The sequence below is a fragment of the Ascaphus truei genome, chromosome 3 (genome assembly GCF_040206685.1).
Source record: "Ascaphus truei isolate aAscTru1 chromosome 3, aAscTru1.hap1, whole genome shotgun sequence".
Classification (NCBI taxonomy): Eukaryota; Metazoa; Chordata; class Amphibia; order Anura; family Ascaphidae; genus Ascaphus; species Ascaphus truei.
The window spans coordinates 63,189,087-63,208,827 of record NC_134485.1 but is presented as its reverse complement, the minus strand read 5'-3'; the positions used below and the strand labels follow the sequence as shown (position 1 = coordinate 63,208,827).

Here is a 19,741-nt window from a genome sequence, read left to right as displayed (position 1 = left end):
CATTCCTCCAAAGCTCTGGTGACTCTCATTGAAGACGGAGAAATTAAAACTGAAACTGAGAGTACGTCAAAACGCTGCTGCAAACCTGGGCCTTCTTCTTACAACAACCTGTATTACACCTGCCAAGAACTGTTCAAGTTTGCCATTGGGATGGGAGACCTGGAGTTCACAGAGAACTACAAATTTAAGCCCGTATTTGTGTTTTTGCTTGTTATATATGTCATTTTAACGTACATCCTCCTGCTTAACATGCTTATAGCATTGATGGGAGAAACCGTGAGCAAGATCGCTCAAGAAAGTAAAGGCATCTGGAAGCTGCAGGTAATGTAGAGCCTATGATACATAGATAAGGAAATTCCATATAACATATATACGTAGAATGGTTGTATATTTTTTACACACCGTAGTTCAAAGATCCTGTAGTGTTTCTGGAAAAGTACCGTATATATAAAATGTATTGTATATTATATAAACATGATATATAGTTTTATATTTCAGAAGCTTTGAATGTGATTTCCTTTTCATTGATTTATTAATATTTATTTATAAAAATGTTTACCAGGAAGTAATACATTGAGAGTTACCTCTTGTTTTCAGGTATGTCCTGGGCACAGAGTTATAACAATACATGGTTACATTAAAAGCAGAGGTTATATAGTCAATCCATAGACATTTCATGGACAGAGAGTTGGAAATGGGATGCAGGGGATAAAAGGGCTGGTGAGTTTCAGATTGAAATAGAGAAGCTTTAACATCGCAAAATATTGATAAATGTGGTCCTGCTTTTTACTCTAAGAAAATAGTTCCACATAGATCGAATGATAGTGTATAGTGCTTCAAGTATACTATGAAAGACAAGAGAGGCCAATGAGGTTTCCCTACACTGTGATTCTATGTATGGCAAGCTCTGTTTGTCCATTATAAGACATAACAGCCAGTGACAAATGTGCAAGACTTTAGAATCGGAGCAATATGATGTGTATATTCACATTATCCCACAGAGAGCCATCACCATACTGGACATAGAGAAAAGCTTTTTGAACTCCTTCAGAAACACGTTCAGATCGGGGAAATCGGTCTTAGTGGGAATAACACCAGATGGCAAGGAAGATTACAGATGGTGCTTCAGGTATAGTAAATCCACATTGTCTGCATCCTGCAGCAAACATTATCACAAACACGAGCTGAAGAAATCATGAACGCCTTTTTAATTTGGAGGGCAAAATGCCAAGAAAAGGCAAACGTAAATACATAAGGTATAGGTAATATATCCACTTCAACCAGGGGCATAGCTATTGCCTGGGCAGCCCCGGGCCATGTTCTTGGGAGGCTCGCTAAGGGGTGCTGAAAGGGGGAGAGCAGGGACATTTGGCCCAGCCGTCTAGCCAATGACCACAGAAGTCAGGGCCCCCTTCCTCTTCCGCCCCTTAATAACCGCTTGCCGGCAGGCCCACTCCTGACGGTGAGTTGGGATCACAGCACAACATCAAAGCTGGATCTGGAGCTGTGAGCGGAAAGGATGGTAGGAGTAAGGGTGGGGAGGAATTGCAGAGAGAGCAGGCAGCAGAGGCTGGGGGCAGAACTGAGTTAGAGAGCTGCAGAGCTCTGTCCGCCCCTGCTCTCCATGTCACCAGGGGGGTGAGTTACTATGTGCTGCTGTTGGAAGGTATGCGGTGTGAATTTGTGTCAGTTTGCTGTGTTTGTCAATTTGCTGTGTTTGTGTGTCAGTTTGCTGTGTGTGTGTTGTGCGTGTGTGTGTCAATTTTGCTGTGTGTGTTTCAGTCAGTCTGAGTCAGTGTGCCAGTATGCTGTGTGTGTTTGTGTGTAAATGTGTCAGTTACAGTTTGCTATGTCAGTGTGCTATTTGTGATTCAGTGTCTGTTAGTGTGTTGTGTGTCCATCAGTGTGCCGTGTGCCTCAGTGCAAGCAATAAAGGTAACAATCTTTATATTAGAGCACTTTTAAAATACAGTAGTTTGTGTCATTCTTTAAACAGTTGATTATAGTTAACTGTATTAAAAGAAGAAGTTACTGTGCAATAAACATAGGGAGACCAGATTTTCAAAATTAAAAACCGGGACACATAAAAAAAAATATTTACAGTATACATCAAATGACATCACTAAAAAATGTATATTATAATGATTGTCTAATTGCGTCACCATTGATGCTGTATTATTCACTCTCCCTTCCCTCATTCTCTCTCCCCGACACTCCCATTCTCTCACTCCCTTCTCCCCCCTCCCCAGGGGCTGGCTGGTTAATTTGTACTTGGGGGGCAGGTGCACCCTCAGTCCTGATAGGGGGCAGGTGCACCCTCAGACCACTGGCCCCCACACATACATCTGTAGCTAACATTATTACACCAGTTACCACACAGTAATGGATGCAATAGTGTCGCCTATATCTGTATGTAGGCACGATAAACACAAGCACACACACCTGATACATCCCCCATAGAAATAAACAACCCCACAATTTCCACGTACACACAATGCGTTAACTAGAACTAAAAAAACAAAGACAGAGACACACCCTGACCTGCACAACACTCTCTCACACAGCCACTGACCTGCACAGACACACAACCACTGTTCTGCATAAACACACACAGACTGACCTACACACACTGTCCCACATGAAGCAGCTCTATGAGGAGCAGCCATGCAGCGCCCCCTGTGGCTGTAACTGCAGCTGCATGTTTCTCTCTTCAGATTTCTAGCACAGCAGCTCATGTCCTGCAAATCCTGACCCCGCCCCCTGGTGATCCGGGCCCCGGCATTTGATGATCCTGGCCCCGCCCTCTGATGATCCTGGCCCCGCCCCCTGATGATCCTGGCCCCTCCTCCTCTTATGCAGCCAAAACCGGGACATTTGTAACATTTTCCAATAATTGTCAGGACACCGGGACATGTGCAGTAAATCCGGGAATGTCCGGCCACCCGATGTTGTGTGTCCTTTTGTAAAGCAATGGGTTACTGACCCCACTGGCATTTAGAGAGTTAACCTGAAACGTAGCAGTGCAAAGAAAGTATTTTATAACCGAGCGCCTTGTTTTTGTTCCAGCTGCAATGAACCTTGAACTGTGCATGTGATGTAACAGAAACAGACGATAAATACAGTTTTAGTGCCAGAGTACTTCAAGTTGGGGTTGTAGCACAGTGGTGTGGTGACTAAACATGTAAAGTGGGCAGTCACCTCATTCCATGTGTTCGATCCCATTCATCTTGTTATTTTTTTGTTTGTTTTTTTATTATTTTATTCTCTTTTATTACACCTTCTGCAGCTGCTCCGCTCATTTTAACCCATTTGCTGCCAGAGGGGGCAAACAATGCTTTGCAAAGGTGCTAAAGTTGCAGTCAGCGCTGATAGCCCTTTTGTTTATACTTCCTGGAAGATTTCTCTTCTTGCCCTTTCCGATGATATTTTATTTTGAAGTGGCAAGCTCCTCAAAAGCTGATATGAGTTTGATGTTAGTATCACGCTGTCTGAGCAATGGGTTTTTAGTGGTAAAAATCCTGTGTTTCTCAAGTTCTAGGATCTGAGGTTTAGACTGCGATAGTCTGCGGGGAGAGCTCAGTTTTAAACATCCCTGACATCTAATATTTCAAACACTAATATCTCCTGAACAGAGCTTTGGATTTAAAAAATAAAAACTGCATTGGAAAGGGTAAGACCAATATGGATTGCTGCTTTAAAATCCGATGCTCCTCTCCATATAACCGCTCCTATCACTCCATATAACCACTCTAATCGCGCCATATAACCCCTCCATATAACCGCTCCAATCACTCCATATAACCGGTCCTATCCCTCCATATAACCGCTCCCATCACTCCATATAACCGCTCCTATCCCTCCATATAACCGCTCCTATCCCTCCATATAACCGCTCCTATCCCTCCATATAACCGCTCCAATCAATCCATATAATCCCTCCATATAACCGCTCCAATCTCTCCATATAACCGATCCAATCTCTCCATATAACCGCTCCTACCGCTCCTATCCCTCCATATAACCGCTCCATATAACCGCTCCAATCACTCCATATAACCGGTCCTATCCCTCCATATAACCGCTCCCATCACTCCATATAACCGCTCCCATCACTCCATATAACTGCTCCTATCCCTCCATATAACCGCTCCTATCCCTCCATATAACCGCTCCTATCCCTCCATATAACCGCTCCTATCCCTCCATATAACCGCTCCAATCAATCCATATAATCCCTCCATATAACCGCTCCAATCTCTCCATATAACCACTCCAATCTCTCCATATAACCGCTCCTACCGCTCCTATCCCTCCATATAACCGCTCCAATCAATCCATATAACCCCTCCATATAACCGCTCCAATCAATCCATATAACCGCTCCTATCACTCCATATAACCGCTCCTATCACTCCATATAACCGCTCCTATCCCTCCATATAACCGCTCCTATCACTCCATATAACTGCTCCTATCACTCCATATAACTGCTCCTATCACTCCATATAACCGCTCCCGATAACTCCTCCTATTATTGAATATAACCTCTCCCTATAACTCCTCCATATAACCGCTCCTTATAATTGCTCCATGTAAGTGCTGAATATTATTTTTATTATTGGCTGTTGTGCTAGGGTGACCAGATGTTCAAAATTAAAAACCGGGACACATAAAAAAAATATTTCTACATCAAATGACATCACTAAAAAATGTGTATTATAATGATTGTCTAATAGCGTCACCATTGATGCTGTGATGCTGTATTATTCACTCTCCCTTCCCTCATTCTCTCTCCCCGACACTCCCATTCTCTCACTCCCTTCTCCCCCCTCCCCAGGGGCTGGCTGGTTAATTTGTACTTGGGGGGCAGGTGCACCCTCAGTCCTGATATTAAGGGACCACTGGCCCCCACACATACATCTGTAGCTAACATTATTACACCAGTTACCACACAGTAATGGATGCAATAGTGTCGCCTATATCTGTATGTAGGCACGATAAACACAAGCACACACGCCTGATACATCCACCATAGAAATAAACAACCCCACACTTTCCACGTACACACAATGCATTAACTAGAACTAAAAAAACAAACACACAGACAGAGACACACCCTGACCTGCACAACAATCTCTCACACAGCCACTGACCTGCACAGACACACAACCACTGTTCTGCATAAACACACACAGACTGACCTACACACACTGTCCCACATGAAGCAGCTCTATGAGGAGCAGCCATGCAGCGCCCCCTGTGGCTGTAACTGCAGCTGCATGTTTCTCTCTTCAGATTTCTAGCACAGCAGCTCATGTCCTGCAGATCCTGACCCCGCGCCTGGTGATCCTGGCCCCGCCCTCTGATGATCCTGGCCCCGCCCCCTGATGATCCTGGCCCCTCCTCCTCTTATGCAGCCAAAACCGGGACATTTGTAACATTTTCCAATAATTGTCAGGACACGGGACATGTGCAGTAAATCCGGGACTGTCCGGCCACCCGATGTTGTGTGTCCTTTTGTAAAGCAATGGGTTACTGACCCCACTGGCATTAAGAGAATTAACCTGAAACGTAGCAGTGCAAAGAAAGTATTTTATAACCGAGCGCCTTGTTTTTGTTCCAGCTGCAATGAACCCTGAACTGAGCATGTGATGTAACAGAAACAGACGATAAATACAGTTTTAGTGCCAGAGCACTTCAAGTTGGGGTTGTAGCACAGTGGTGTGGTGACTAAACATGTAAAGTGGGCAGTCACCTCATTCCATGTGTTCGATCCCATTCATCTTGTTATTTTTTTCTTTGTTTTTTTATTATTTTATTCTCTTTTATTACACCTTCTGCAGCTGCTCCGCTCATTTTAACCCATTTGCTGCCAGAGGGGGCAAACAATGCTTTGCAAAGGTGCTAAAGTTGCAGTCAGCGCTGATAGCCCTTTTGTTTATACTTCCTGGAAGATTTCTCTTTTTGCCCTTTCCGATGATATTTTATTTTGAAGTGGCAAGGTCCTCAAAAGCTGATATGAGTTTGATGTTAGTATCACGCTGTCTGAGCAATGGGTTTTTAGTGGTAAAAATCCTGTGTTTCTCAAGTTCTAGGATCTGAGGTTTAGACTGCGATAGTCTGCGGGGAGAGCTCAGTTTTAAACATCCCTGACATCTAATATTTCAAACACTAATATCTCCTGAACAGAGCTTTGGATTTAAAAAATAAAAACTGCATTGGAAAGGGTAAGACCAATATGGATTGCTGCTTTAAAATCCGATGCTCCTCTCCATATAACCGCTCCCATCACTCCATATAACCACTCTAATCGCGCCATATAACCCCTCCATATAACCGCTCCAATCACTCCATATAACCGGTCCTATCCCTCCATATAACCGCTCCCATCACTCCATATAACCGCTCCTATCCCTCCATATAACCGCTCCTATCCCTCCATATAACCGCTCCTATCCCTCCATATAACCGCTCCAATCAATCCATATAATCCCTCCATATAACCGCTCCAATCTCTCCATATAACCGCTCCAATCTCTCCATATAACCGCTCCTACCGCTCCTACCCCTCCATATAACCGCTCCATATAACCGCTCCAATCACTCCATATAACCGGTCCTATCCCTCCATATAACCGCTCCCATCACTCCATATAACCGCTCCTATCCCTCCATATAACCGCTCCTATCCCTCCATATAACCGCTCCTATCCCTCCATATAACCGCTCCAATCAATCCATATAATCCCTCCATATAACCGCTCCAATCTCTCCATATAACCGCTCCAATCTCTCCATATAACCGCTCCTACCGCTCCTATCCCTCCATATAACCGCTCCAATCAATCCATATAACCCCTCCATATAACCGCTCCAATCAATCCATATAACCGCTCCTATCACTCCATATAACCGCTCCTATCCCTCCATATAACCGCTCCTATCCCTCCATATAACCGCTCCTATCACTCCATATAACTGCTCCTATCACTCCATATAACTGCTCCTATCACTCCATATAACCGCTCCCGATAACTCCTCCTATTATTGAATATAACCTCTCCCTATAACTCCTCCATATAACCGCTCCTTATAATTGCTCCATGTAAGTGCTGAATATTATTTTTATTATTGGCTGTTGTGCTAGGGTGACCAGATGTTCAAAATTAAAAACCGGGACACATAAAAAAAATATTTCTACATCAAATGACATCACTAAAAAATGTATATTATAATGATTGTCTAATAGCGTCACCATTGATGCTGTGATGCTGTATTATTCACTCTCCCTTCCCTCATTCTCTCTCCCCGACACTCCCATTCTCTCACTCCCTTCTCCCCCATCCCCAGGGGCTGGCTGGTTAATTTGTACTTGGGGGGCAGGTGCACCCTCAGTCCTGATATTAAGGGACCACTGGCCCCCACACATACATCTGTAGCTAACATTATTACACCAGTTACCACACAGTAATGGATGCAATAGTGTCGCCTATATCTGTATGTAGGCACGATAAACACAAGCACACACGCCTGATACATCCACCATAGAAATAAACAACCCCACACTTTCCACGTACACACAATGCATTAACTAGAACTAAAAAAACAAACACACAGACAGAGACACACCCTGACCTGCACAACAATCTCTCACACAGCCACTGACCTGCACAGACACACAACCACTGTTCTGCATAAACACACACAGACTGACCTACACACACTGTCCCACATGAAGCAGCTCTATGAGGAGCAGCCATGCAGCGCCCCCTGTGGCTGTAACTGCAGCTGCATGTTTCTCTCTTCAGATTTCTAGCACAGCAGCTCATGTCCTGCAGATCCTGACCCCGCCCCTGGTGATCCTGGCCCCGCCCTCTGATGATCCTGGCCCCGCCCCCTGATGATCCTGGCCCCTCCTCCTCTTATGCAGCCAAAACCGGGACATTTGTAACATTTTCCAATAATTGTCAGGACACGGGACATGTGCAGTAAATCCGGGACTGTCCGGCCACCCGATGTTGTGTGTCCTTTTGTAAAGCAATGGGTTACTGACCCCTCTGGCATTAAGAGAATTAACCTGAAACGTAGCAGTGCAAAGAAAGTATTTTATAACCGAGCGCCTTGTTTTTGTTCCAGCTGCAATGAACCCTGAACTGTGCATGTGATGTAACAGAAACAGACGATAAATACAGTTTTAGTGCCAGAGCACTTCAAGTTGGGGTTGTAGCACAGTGGTGTGGTGACTAAACATGTAAAGTGGGCAGTCACCTCATTCCATGTGTTCGATCCCATTCATCTTGTTATTTTTTTCTTTGTTTTTTTATTATTTTATTCTCTTTTATTACACCTTCTGCAGCTGCTCCGCTCATTTTAACCCATTTGCTGCCAGAGGGGGCAAACAATGCTTTGCAAAGGTGCTAAAGTTGCAGTCAGCGCTGATAGCCCTTTTGTTTATACTTCCTGGAAGATTTCTCTTTTTGCCCTTTCCGATGATATTTTATTTTGAAGTGGCAAGGTCCTCAAAAGCTGATATGAGTTTGATGTTAGTATCACGCTGTCTGAGCAATGGGTTTTTAGTGGTAAAAATCCTGTGTTTCTCAAGTTCTAGGATCTGAGGTTTAGACTGCGATAGTCTGCGGGGAGAGCTCAGTTTTAAACATCCCTGACATCTAATATTTCAAACACTAATATCTCCTGAACAGAGCTTTGGATTTAAAAAATAAAAACTGCATTGGAAAGGGTAAGACCAATATGGATTGCTGCTTTAAAATCCGATGCTCCTCTCCATATAACCGCTCCCATCACTCCATATAACCACTCTAATCGCGCCATATAACCCCTCCATATAACCGCTCCAATCACTCCATATAACCGGTCCTATCCCTCCATATAACCGCTCCCATCACTCCATATAACCGCTCCTATCCCTCCATATAACCGCTCCTATCCCTCCATATAACCGCTCCTATCCCTCCATATAACCGCTCCAATCAATCCATATAATCCCTCCATATAACCGCTCCAATCTCTCCATATAACCGCTCCAATCTCTCCATATAACCGCTCCTACCGCTCCTACCCCTCCATATAACCGCTCCATATAACCGCTCCAATCACTCCATATAACCGGTCCTATCCCTCCATATAACCGCTCCCATCACTCCATATAACCGCTCCTATCCCTCCATATAACCGCTCCTATCCCTCCATATAACCGCTCCTATCCCTCCATATAACCGCTCCAATCAATCCATATAATCCCTCCATATAACCGCTCCAATCTCTCCATATAACCGCTCCAATCTCTCCATATAACCGCTCCTACCGCTCCTATCCCTCCATATAACCGCTCCAATCAATCCATATAACCCCTCCATATAACCGCTCCAATCAATCCATATAACCGCTCCTATCACTCCATATAACCGCTCCTATCCCTCCATATAACCGCTCCTATCCCTCCATATAACCGCTCCTATCACTCCATATAACTGCTCCTATCACTCCATATAACTGCTCCTATCACTCCATATAACCGCTCCCGATAACTCCTCCTATTATTGAATATAACCTCTCCCTATAACTCCTCCATATAACCGCTCCTTATAATTGCTCCATGTAAGTGCTGAATATTATTTTTATTATTGGCTGTTGTGCTAGGGTGACCAGATGTTCAAAATTAAAAACCGGGACACATAAAAAAAATATTTCTACATCAAATGACATCACTAAAAAATGTATATTATAATGATTGTCTAATAGCGTCACCATTGATGCTGTGATGCTGTATTATTCACTCTCCCTTCCCTCATTCTCTCTCCCCGACACTCCCATTCTCTCACTTCCTTCTCCCCCATCCCCAGGGGCTGGCTGGTTAATTTGTACTTGGGGGGCAGGTGCACCCTCAGTCCTGATATTAAGGGACCACTGGCCCCCACACATACATCTGTAGCTAACATTATTACACCAGTTACCACACAGTAATGGATGCAATAGTGTCGCCTATATCTGTATGTAGGCACGATAAACACAAGCACACACACCTGATACATCCCCCATAGAAATAAACAACCACAAACTTTCCACGTACACACAATGCATTAACTAGAACTAAAAAAACAAACACACAGACAGAGACACACCCTGACCTGCACAACACTCTCTCACACAGCCACTGACCTGCACAGACACACAACCACTGTTCTGCATAAACACACACAGACTGACCTACACACACTGTCCCACATGAAGCAGCTCTATGAGGAGCAGCCATGCAGCGCCCCCTGTGGCTGTAACTGCAGCTGCATGTTTCTCTCTTCAGATTTCTTGCACAGCAGCTCAGGTCCTGCAGATCCTGACCCCGCCCCTGGTGATCCTGGCCCCGCCCTCTGATGATCCTGGCCCCGCCCCCTGATGATCCTGGCCCCTCCTCCTCTTATGCAGCCAAAACCGGGACATTTGTAACATTTTCCAATAATTGTCAGGACACCGGGACATGTGCAGTAAATCCGGGACTGTCCGGCCACCCGATGTTGTGTGTCTTTTTGTAAAGCAATGGGTTACTGACCCCTCTGGCATTAAGAGAGTTAACCTGAAACGTAGCAGTGCAAAGAAAGTATTTTATAACCGAGCGCCTTGTTTTTGTTGCAGCTGCAATGAACCCTGAACTGTGCATGTGATGTAACAGAAACAGACGATAAATACAGTTTTAGTGCCAAAGTACTTCAAGTTGGGGTTGTAGCACAGTGGTGTGGTGACTAAACATGTAAAGTGGGCAGTCACCTCATTCCATGTGTTCGATCCCATTCATCTTGTTATTTTTTTCTTTGTTTTTTTATTATTTTATTCTCTTTTATTACACCTTCTGCAGCTGCTCCGCTCATTTTAACCCATTTGCTGCCAGAGGGGGCAAACAATGCTTTGCAAAGGTGCTAAAGTTGCAGTCAGCGCTGATAGCCCTTTTGTTTATACTTCCTGGAAGATTTCTCTTCTTGCCCTTTCCGATAATATTTTATTTTGAAGTGGCAAGCTCCTCAAAAGCTGATATGAGTTTGATGTTAGTATCACGCTGTCTGAGCAATGGGTTTTTAGTGGTAAAAATCCTGTGTTTCTCAAGTTCTAGGTTCTGAGGTTTAGACTGCGATAGTCTGCGGGGAGAGCTCAGTTTTAAACATCCCTGACATCTAATATTTCAAACACTAATATCTCCTGAACAGAGCTTTGGATTTAAAAAATAAAAACTGCATTGGAAAGGGTAAGACCAATATGGATTGCTGCTTTAAAATCCGATGCTCCTCTCCATATAACCGCTCCTATCACTCCATATAACCACTCTAATCGCGCCATATAACCCCTCCATATAACCGCTCCAATCACTCCATATAACCGGTACTATCCCTCCATATAACCGCTCCCATCACTCCATATAACCGCTCCTATCCCTCCATATAACCGCTCCAATCAATCCATATAATCCCTCCATATAACCGCTCCAATCTCTCCATATAACCGCTCCAATCTCTCCATATAACCGCTCCTACCGCTCCTATCCCTCCATATAACCGCTCCATATAACCGCTCCAATCACTCCATATAACCGGTCCTATCCCTCCATATAACCGCTCCCATCACTCCATATAACCGCTCCCATCACTCCATATAACTGCTCCTATCCCTCCATATAACCGCTCCTATCCCTCCATATAACCGCTCCTATCCCTCCATATAACCGCTCCTATCCCTCCATATAACCGCTCCAATCAATCCATATAATCCCTCCATATAACCGCTCCAATCTCTCCATATAACCGCTCCAATCTCTCCATATAACCGCTCCTACCGCTCCTATCCCTCCATATAACCGCTCCAATCAATCCATATAACCCCTCCATATAACCGCTCCAATCAATCCATATAACCGCTCCTATCACTCCATATAACCGCTCCTATCACTCCATATAACCGCTCCTATCCCTCCATATAACCGCTCCTATCACTCCATATAACTGCTCCTATCACTCCATATAACTGCTCCTATCACTCCATATAACCGCTCCCGATAACTCCTCCTATTATTGAATATAACCTCTCCCTATAACTCTTCCATATAACCGCTCCTTATAATTGCTCCATGTAAGTGCTGAATATTATTTTTATTATTGGCTGTTGTGCTAGGGTGACCAGATGTTCAAAATTAAAAACCGGGACACATAAAAAAAATATTTCTACATCAAATGACATCACTAAAAAATGTATATTATAATGATTGTCTAATAGCGTCACCATTGATGCTGTGATGCTGTGATGCTGTATTATTCACTCTCCCTTCCCTCATTCTCTCTCCCCGACACTCCCATTCTCTCACTCCCTTCTCCCCCCTCCCCAGGGGCTGGCTGGTTAATTTGTACTTGGGGGGCAGGTGCACCCTCAGTCCTGATATTAAGGGACCACTGGCCCCCACACATACATCTGTAGCTAACATTATTACACCAGTTACCACACAGTAATGGATGCAATAGTGTCGCCTATATCTGTATGTAGGCACGATAAACACAAGCACACACACCTGATACATCCCCCATAGAAATAAACAACCCCACACTTTCCACGTACACACAATGCATTAACTAGAACTAAAAAAACAAACACACAGACAGAGACACACCCTGACCTGCACAACACTCTCTCACACAGCCACTGACCTGCACAGACACACAACCACTGTTCTGCATAAACACACACAGACTGACCTACACACACTGTCCCACATGAAGCAGCTCTATGAGGAGCAGCCATGCAGCGCCCCCTGTGGCTGTAACTGCAGCTGCATGTTTCTCTCTTCAGATTTCTTGCACAGCAGCTCAGGTCCTGCAGATCCTGACCCCGCCCCTGGTGATCCTGGCCCCGCCCTCTGATGATCCTGGCCCCGCCCCCTGATGATCCTGGCCCCTCCTCCTCTTATGCAGCCAAAACCGGGACATTTGTAACATTTTCCAATAATTGTCAGGACACCGGGACATGTGCAGTAAATCCGGGACTGTCCGGCCACCCGATGTTGTGTGTCCTTTTGTAAAGCAATGGGTTACTGACCCCACTGGCATTAAGAGAATTAACCTGAAACGTAGCAGTGCAAAGAAAGTATTTTATAACCGAGCGCCTTGTTTTTGTTCCAGCTGCAATGAACCCTGAACTGTGCATGTGATGTAACAGAAACAGACGATAAATACAGTTTTAGTGCCAGATTACTTCAAGTTGGGGTTGTAGCACAGTGGTGTGGTGACTAAACATGTAAAGTGGGCAGTCACCTCATTCCATGTGTTCGATCCCATTCATCTTGTTATTTTTTTCTTTGTTTTTTTATTATTTTATTCTCTTTTATTACACCTTCTGCAGCTGCTCCGCTCATTTTAACCCATTTGCTGCCAGAGGGGGCAAACAATGCTTTGCAAAGGTGCTAAAGTTGCAGTCAGCGCTGATAGCCCTTTTGTTTATACTTCCTGGAAGATTTCTCTTTTTGCCCTTTCCGATGATATTTTATTTTGAAGTGGCAAGGTCCTCAAAAGCTGATATGAGTTTGATGTTAGTATCACGCTGTCTGAGCAATGGGTTTTTAGTGGTAAAAATCCTGTGTTTCTCAAGTTCTAGGATCTGAGGTTTAGACTGCGATAGTCTGCGGGGAGAGCTCAGTTTTAAACATCCCTGACACCTAATATTTCAAACACTAATATCTCCTGAACAGAGCTTTGGATTTAAAAAATAAAAACTGCATTGGAAAGGGTAAGACCAATATGGATTGCTGCTTTAAAATCCGATGCTCCTCTCCATATAACCGCTCCCATCACTCCATATAACCACTCTAATCGCGCCATATAACCCCTCCATATAACCGCTCCAATCACTCCATATAACCGGTCCTATCCCTCCATATAACCGCTCCCATCACTCCATATAACCGCTCCTATCCCTCCATATAACCGCTCCTATCCCTCCATATAACCGCTCCTATCCCTCCATATAACCGCTCCAATCAATCCATATAATCCCTCCATATAACCGCTCCAATCTCTCCATATAACCGCTCCAATCTCTCCATATAACCGCTCCTACCGCTCCTACCCCTCCATATAACCGCTCCATATAACCGCTCCAATCACTCCATATAACCGGTCCTATCCCTCCATATAACCGCTCCCATCACTCCATATAACCGCTCCTATCCCTCCATATAACCGCTCCTATCCCTCCATATAACCGCTCCTATCCCTCCATATAACCGCTCCAATCAATCCATATAATCCCTCCATATAACCGCTCCAATCTCTCCATATAACCGCTCCAATCTCTCCATATAACCGCTCCTACCGCTCCTATCCCTCCATATAACCGCTCCAATCAATCCATATAACCCCTCCATATAACCGCTCCAATCAATCCATATAACCGCTCCTATCACTCCATATAACCGCTCCTATCCCTCCATATAACCGCTCCTATCCCTCCATATAACCGCTCCTATCACTCCATATAACTGCTCCTATCACTCCATATAACTGCTCCTATCACTCCATATAACCGCTCCCGATAACTCCTCCTATTATTGAATATAACCTCTCCCTATAACTCCTCCATATAACCGCTCCTTATAATTGCTCCATGTAAGTGCTGAATATTATTTTTATTATTGGCTGTTGTGCTAGGGTGACCAGATGTTCAAAATTAAAAACCGGGACACATAAAAAAAATATTTCTACATCAAATGACATCACTAAAAAATGTATATTATAATGATTGTCTAATAGCGTCACCATTGATGCTGTGATGCTGTATTATTCACTCTCCCTTCCCTCATTCTCTCTCCCCGACACTCCCATTCTCTCACTTCCTTCTCCCCCATCCCCAGGGGCTGGCTGGTTAATTTGTACTTGGGGGGCAGGTGCACCCTCAGTCCTGATATTAAGGGACCACTGGCCCCCACACATACATCTGTAGCTAACATTATTACACCAGTTACCACACAGTAATGGATGCAATAGTGTCGCCTATATCTGTATGTAGGCACGATAAACACAAGCACACACACCTGATACATCCCCCATAGAAATAAACAACCACAAACTTTCCACGTACACACAATGCATTAACTAGAACTAAAAAAACAAACACACAGACAGAGACACACCCTGACCTGCACAACACTCTCTCACACAGCCACTGACCTGCACAGACACACAACCACTGTTCTGCATAAACACACACAGACTGACCTACACACACTGTCCCACATGAAGCAGCTCTATGAGGAGCAGCCATGCAGCGCCCCCTGTGGCTGTAACTGCAGCTGCATGTTTCTCTCTTCAGATTTCTTGCACAGCAGCTCAGGTCCTGCAGATCCTGACCCCGCCCCTGGTGATCCTGGCCCCGCCCTCTGATGATCCTGGCCCCGCCCCCTGATGATCCTGGCCCCTCCTCCTCTTATGCAGCCAAAACCGGGACATTTGTAACATTTTCCAATAATTGTCAGGACACCGGGACATGTGCAGTAAATCCGGGACTGTCCGGCCACCCGATGTTGTGTGTCTTTTTGTAAAGCAATGGGTTACTGACCCCTCTGGCATTAAGAGAGTTAACCTGAAACGTAGCAGTGCAAAGAAAGTATTTTATAACCGAGCGCCTTGTTTTTGTTGCAGCTGCAATGAACCCTGAACTGTGCATGTGATGTAACAGAAACAGACGATAAATACAGTTTTAGTGCCAAAGTACTTCAAGTTGGGGTTGTAGCACAGTGGTGTGGTGACTAAACATGTAAAGTGGGCAGTCACCTCATTCCATGTGTTCGATCCCATTCATCTTGTTATTTTTTTCTTTGTTTTTTTATTATTTTATTCTCTTTTATTACACCTTCTGCAGCTGCTCCGCTCATTTTAACCCATTTGCTGCCAGAGGGGGCAAACAATGCTTTGCAAAGGTGCTAAAGTTGCAGTCAGCGCTGATAGCCCTTTTGTTTATACTTCCTGGAAGATTTCTCTTCTTGCCCTTTCCGATAATATTTTATTTTGAAGTGGCAAGCTCCTCAAAAGCTGATATGAGTTTGATGTTAGTATCACGCTGTCTGAGCAATGGGTTTTTAGTGGTAAAAATCCTGTGTTTCTCAAGTTCTAGGTTCTGAGGTTTAGACTGCGATAGTCTGCGGGGAGAGCTCAGTTTTAAACATCCCTGACATCTAATATTTCAAACACTAATATCTCCTGAACAGAGCTTTGGATTTAAAAAATAAAAACTGCATTGGAAAGGGTAAGACCAATATGGATTGCTGCTTTAAAATCCGATGCTCCTCTCCATATAACCGCTCCTATCACTCCATATAACCACTCTAATCGCGCCATATAACCCCTCCATATAACCGCTCCAATCACTCCATATAACCGGTACTATCCCTCCATATAACCGCTCCCATCACTCCATATAACCGCTCCTATCCCTCCATATAACCGCTCCAATCAATCCATATAATCCCTCCATATAACCGCTCCAATCTCTCCATATAACCGCTCCAATCTCTCCATATAACCGCTCCTACCGCTCCTATCCCTCCATATAACCGCTCCATATAACCGCTCCAATCACTCCATATAACCGGTCCTATCCCTCCATATAACCGCTCCCATCACTCCATATAACCGCTCCCATCACTCCATATAACTGCTCCTATCCCTCCATATAACCGCTCCTATCCCTCCATATAACCGCTCCTATCCCTCCATATAACCGCTCCTATCCCTCCATATAACCGCTCCAATCAATCCATATAATCCCTCCATATAACCGCTCCAATCTCTCCATATAACCGCTCCAATCTCTCCATATAACCGCTCCTACCGCTCCTATCCCTCCATATAACCGCTCCAATCAATCCATATAACCCCTCCATATAACCGCTCCAATCAATCCATATAACCGCTCCTATCACTCCATATAACCGCTCCTATCACTCCATATAACCGCTCCTATCCCTCCATATAACCGCTCCTATCACTCCATATAACTGCTCCTATCACTCCATATAACTGCTCCTATCACTCCATATAACCGCTCCCGATAACTCCTCCTATTATTGAATATAACCTCTCCCTATAACTCTTCCATATAACCGCTCCTTATAATTGCTCCATGTAAGTGCTGAATATTATTTTTATTATTGGCTGTTGTGCTAGGGTGACCAGATGTTCAAAATTAAAAACCGGGACACATAAAAAAAATATTTCTACATCAAATGACATCACTAAAAAATGTATATTATAATGATTGTCTAATAGCGTCACCATTGATGCTGTGATGCTGTGATGCTGTATTATTCACTCTCCCTTCCCTCATTCTCTCTCCCCGACACTCCCATTCTCTCACTCCCTTCTCCCCCCTCCCCAGGGGCTGGCTGGTTAATTTGTACTTGGGGGGCAGGTGCACCCTCAGTCCTGATATTAAGGGACCACTGGCCCCCACACATACATCTGTAGCTAACATTATTACACCAGTTACCACACAGTAATGGATGCAATAGTGTCGCCTATATCTGTATGTAGGCACGATAAACACAAGCACACACACCTGATACATCCCCCATAGAAATAAACAACCCCACACTTTCCACGTACACACAATGCATTAACTAGAACTAAAAAAACAAACACACAGACAGAGACACACCCTGACCTGCACAACACTCTCTCACACAGCCACTGACCTGCACAGACACACAACCACTGTTCTGCATAAACACACACAGACTGACCTACACACACTGTCCCACATGAAGCAGCTCTATGAGGAGCAGCCATGCAGCGCCCCCTGTGGCTGTAACTGCAGCTGCATGTTTCTCTCTTCAGATTTCTTGCACAGCAGCTCAGGTCCTGCAGATCCTGACCCCGCCCCTGGTGATCCTGGCCCCGCCCTCTGATGATCCTGGCCCCGCCCCCTGATGATCCTGGCCCCTCCTCCTCTTATGCAGCCAAAACCGGGACATTTGTAACATTTTCCAATAATTGTCAGGACACCGGGACATGTGCAGTAAATCCGGGACTGTCCGGCCACCCGATGTTGTGTGTCCTTTTGTAAAGCAATGGGTTACTGACCCCACTGGCATTAAGAGAATTAACCTGAAACGTAGCAGTGCAAAGAAAGTATTTTATAACCGAGCGCCTTGTTTTTGTTCCAGCTGCAATGAACCCTGAACTGTGCATGTGATGTAACAGAAACAGACGATAAATACAGTTTTAGTGCCAGATTACTTCAAGTTGGGGTTGTAGCACAGTGGTGTGGTGACTAAACATGTAAAGTGGGCAGTCACCTCATTCCATGTGTTCGATCCCATTCATCTTGTTATTTTTTTCTTTGTTTTTTTATTATTTTATTCTCTTTTATTACACCTTCTGCAGCTGCTCCGCTCATTTTAACCCATTTGCTGCCAGAGGGGGCAAACAATGCTTTGCAAAGGTGCTAAAGTTGCAGTCAGCGCTGATAGCCCTTTTGTTTATACTTCCTGGAAGATTTCTCTTTTTGCCCTTTCCGATGATATTTTATTTTGAAGTGGCAAGGTCCTCAAAAGCTGATATGAGTTTGATGTTAGTATCACGCTGTCTGAGCAATGGGTTTTTAGTGGTAAAAATCCTGTGTTTCTCAAGTTCTAGGATCTGAGGTTTAGACTGCGATAGTCTGCGGGGAGAGCTCAGTTTTAAACATCCCTGACACCTAATATTTCAAACACTAATATCTCCTGAACAGAGCTTTGGATTTAAAAAATAAAAACTGCATTGGAAAGGGTAAGACCAATATGGATTGCTGCTTTAAAATCCGATGCTCCTCTCCATATAACCGCTCCCATCACTCCATATAACCACTCTAATCGCGCCATATAACCCCTCCATATAACCGCTCCAATCACTCCATATAACCGGTCCTATCCCTCCATATAACCGCTCCCATCACTCCATATAACCGCTCCTATCCCTCCATATAACCGCTCCTATCCCTCCATATAACCGCTCCTATCCCTCCATATAACCGCTCCAATCAATCCATATAATCCCTCCATATAACCGCTCCAATCTCTCCATATAACCGCTCCAATCTCTCCATATAACCGCTCCTACCGCTCCTACCCCTCCATATAACCGCTCCATATAACCGCTCCAATCACTCCATATAACCGGTCCTATCCCTCCATATAACCGCTCCTATCCCTCCATATAACCGCTCCTATCCCTCCATATAACCGCTCCTATCCCTCCATATAACCGCTCCAATCAATCCATATAATCCCTCCATATAACCGCTCCAATCTCTCCATATAACCGCTCCAATCTCTCCATATAACCGCTCCTACCGCTCCTATCCCTCCATATAACCGCTCCAATCAATCCATATAACCCCTCCATATAACCGCTCCAATCAATCCATATAACCGCTCCTATCACTCCATATAACCGCTCCTATCCCTCCATATAACCGCTCCTATCCCTCCATATAACCGCTCCTATCACTCCATATAACTGCTCCTATCACTCCATATAACTGCTCCTATCACTCCATATAACCGCTCCCGATAACTCCTCCTATTATTGAATATAACCTCTCCCTATAACTCCTCCATATAACCGCTCCTTATAATTGCTCCATGTAAGTGCTGAATATTATTTTTATTATTGGCTGTTGTGCTAGGGTGACCAGATGTTCAAAATTAAAAACCGGG

At 44.5% G+C, this 19,741-nt stretch overlaps 1 protein-coding gene across 1 annotated transcript in view; it reads left to right on the top strand.

The window, feature by feature from the left end:
- Positions 1-19,741, top strand: part of TRPV1 (transient receptor potential cation channel subfamily V member 1) — a 165,772-nt gene that overhangs the window by 93,056 nt on the left and 52,975 nt on the right. The window contains exons 12-13 of the mRNA XM_075594144.1: positions 14-321; positions 1,002-1,129. Coding sequence (XP_075450259.1) covers positions 14-321; positions 1,002-1,129 — 436 coding nt within the window. The remainder of the gene's footprint in view (positions 1-13; positions 322-1,001; positions 1,130-19,741) is intronic.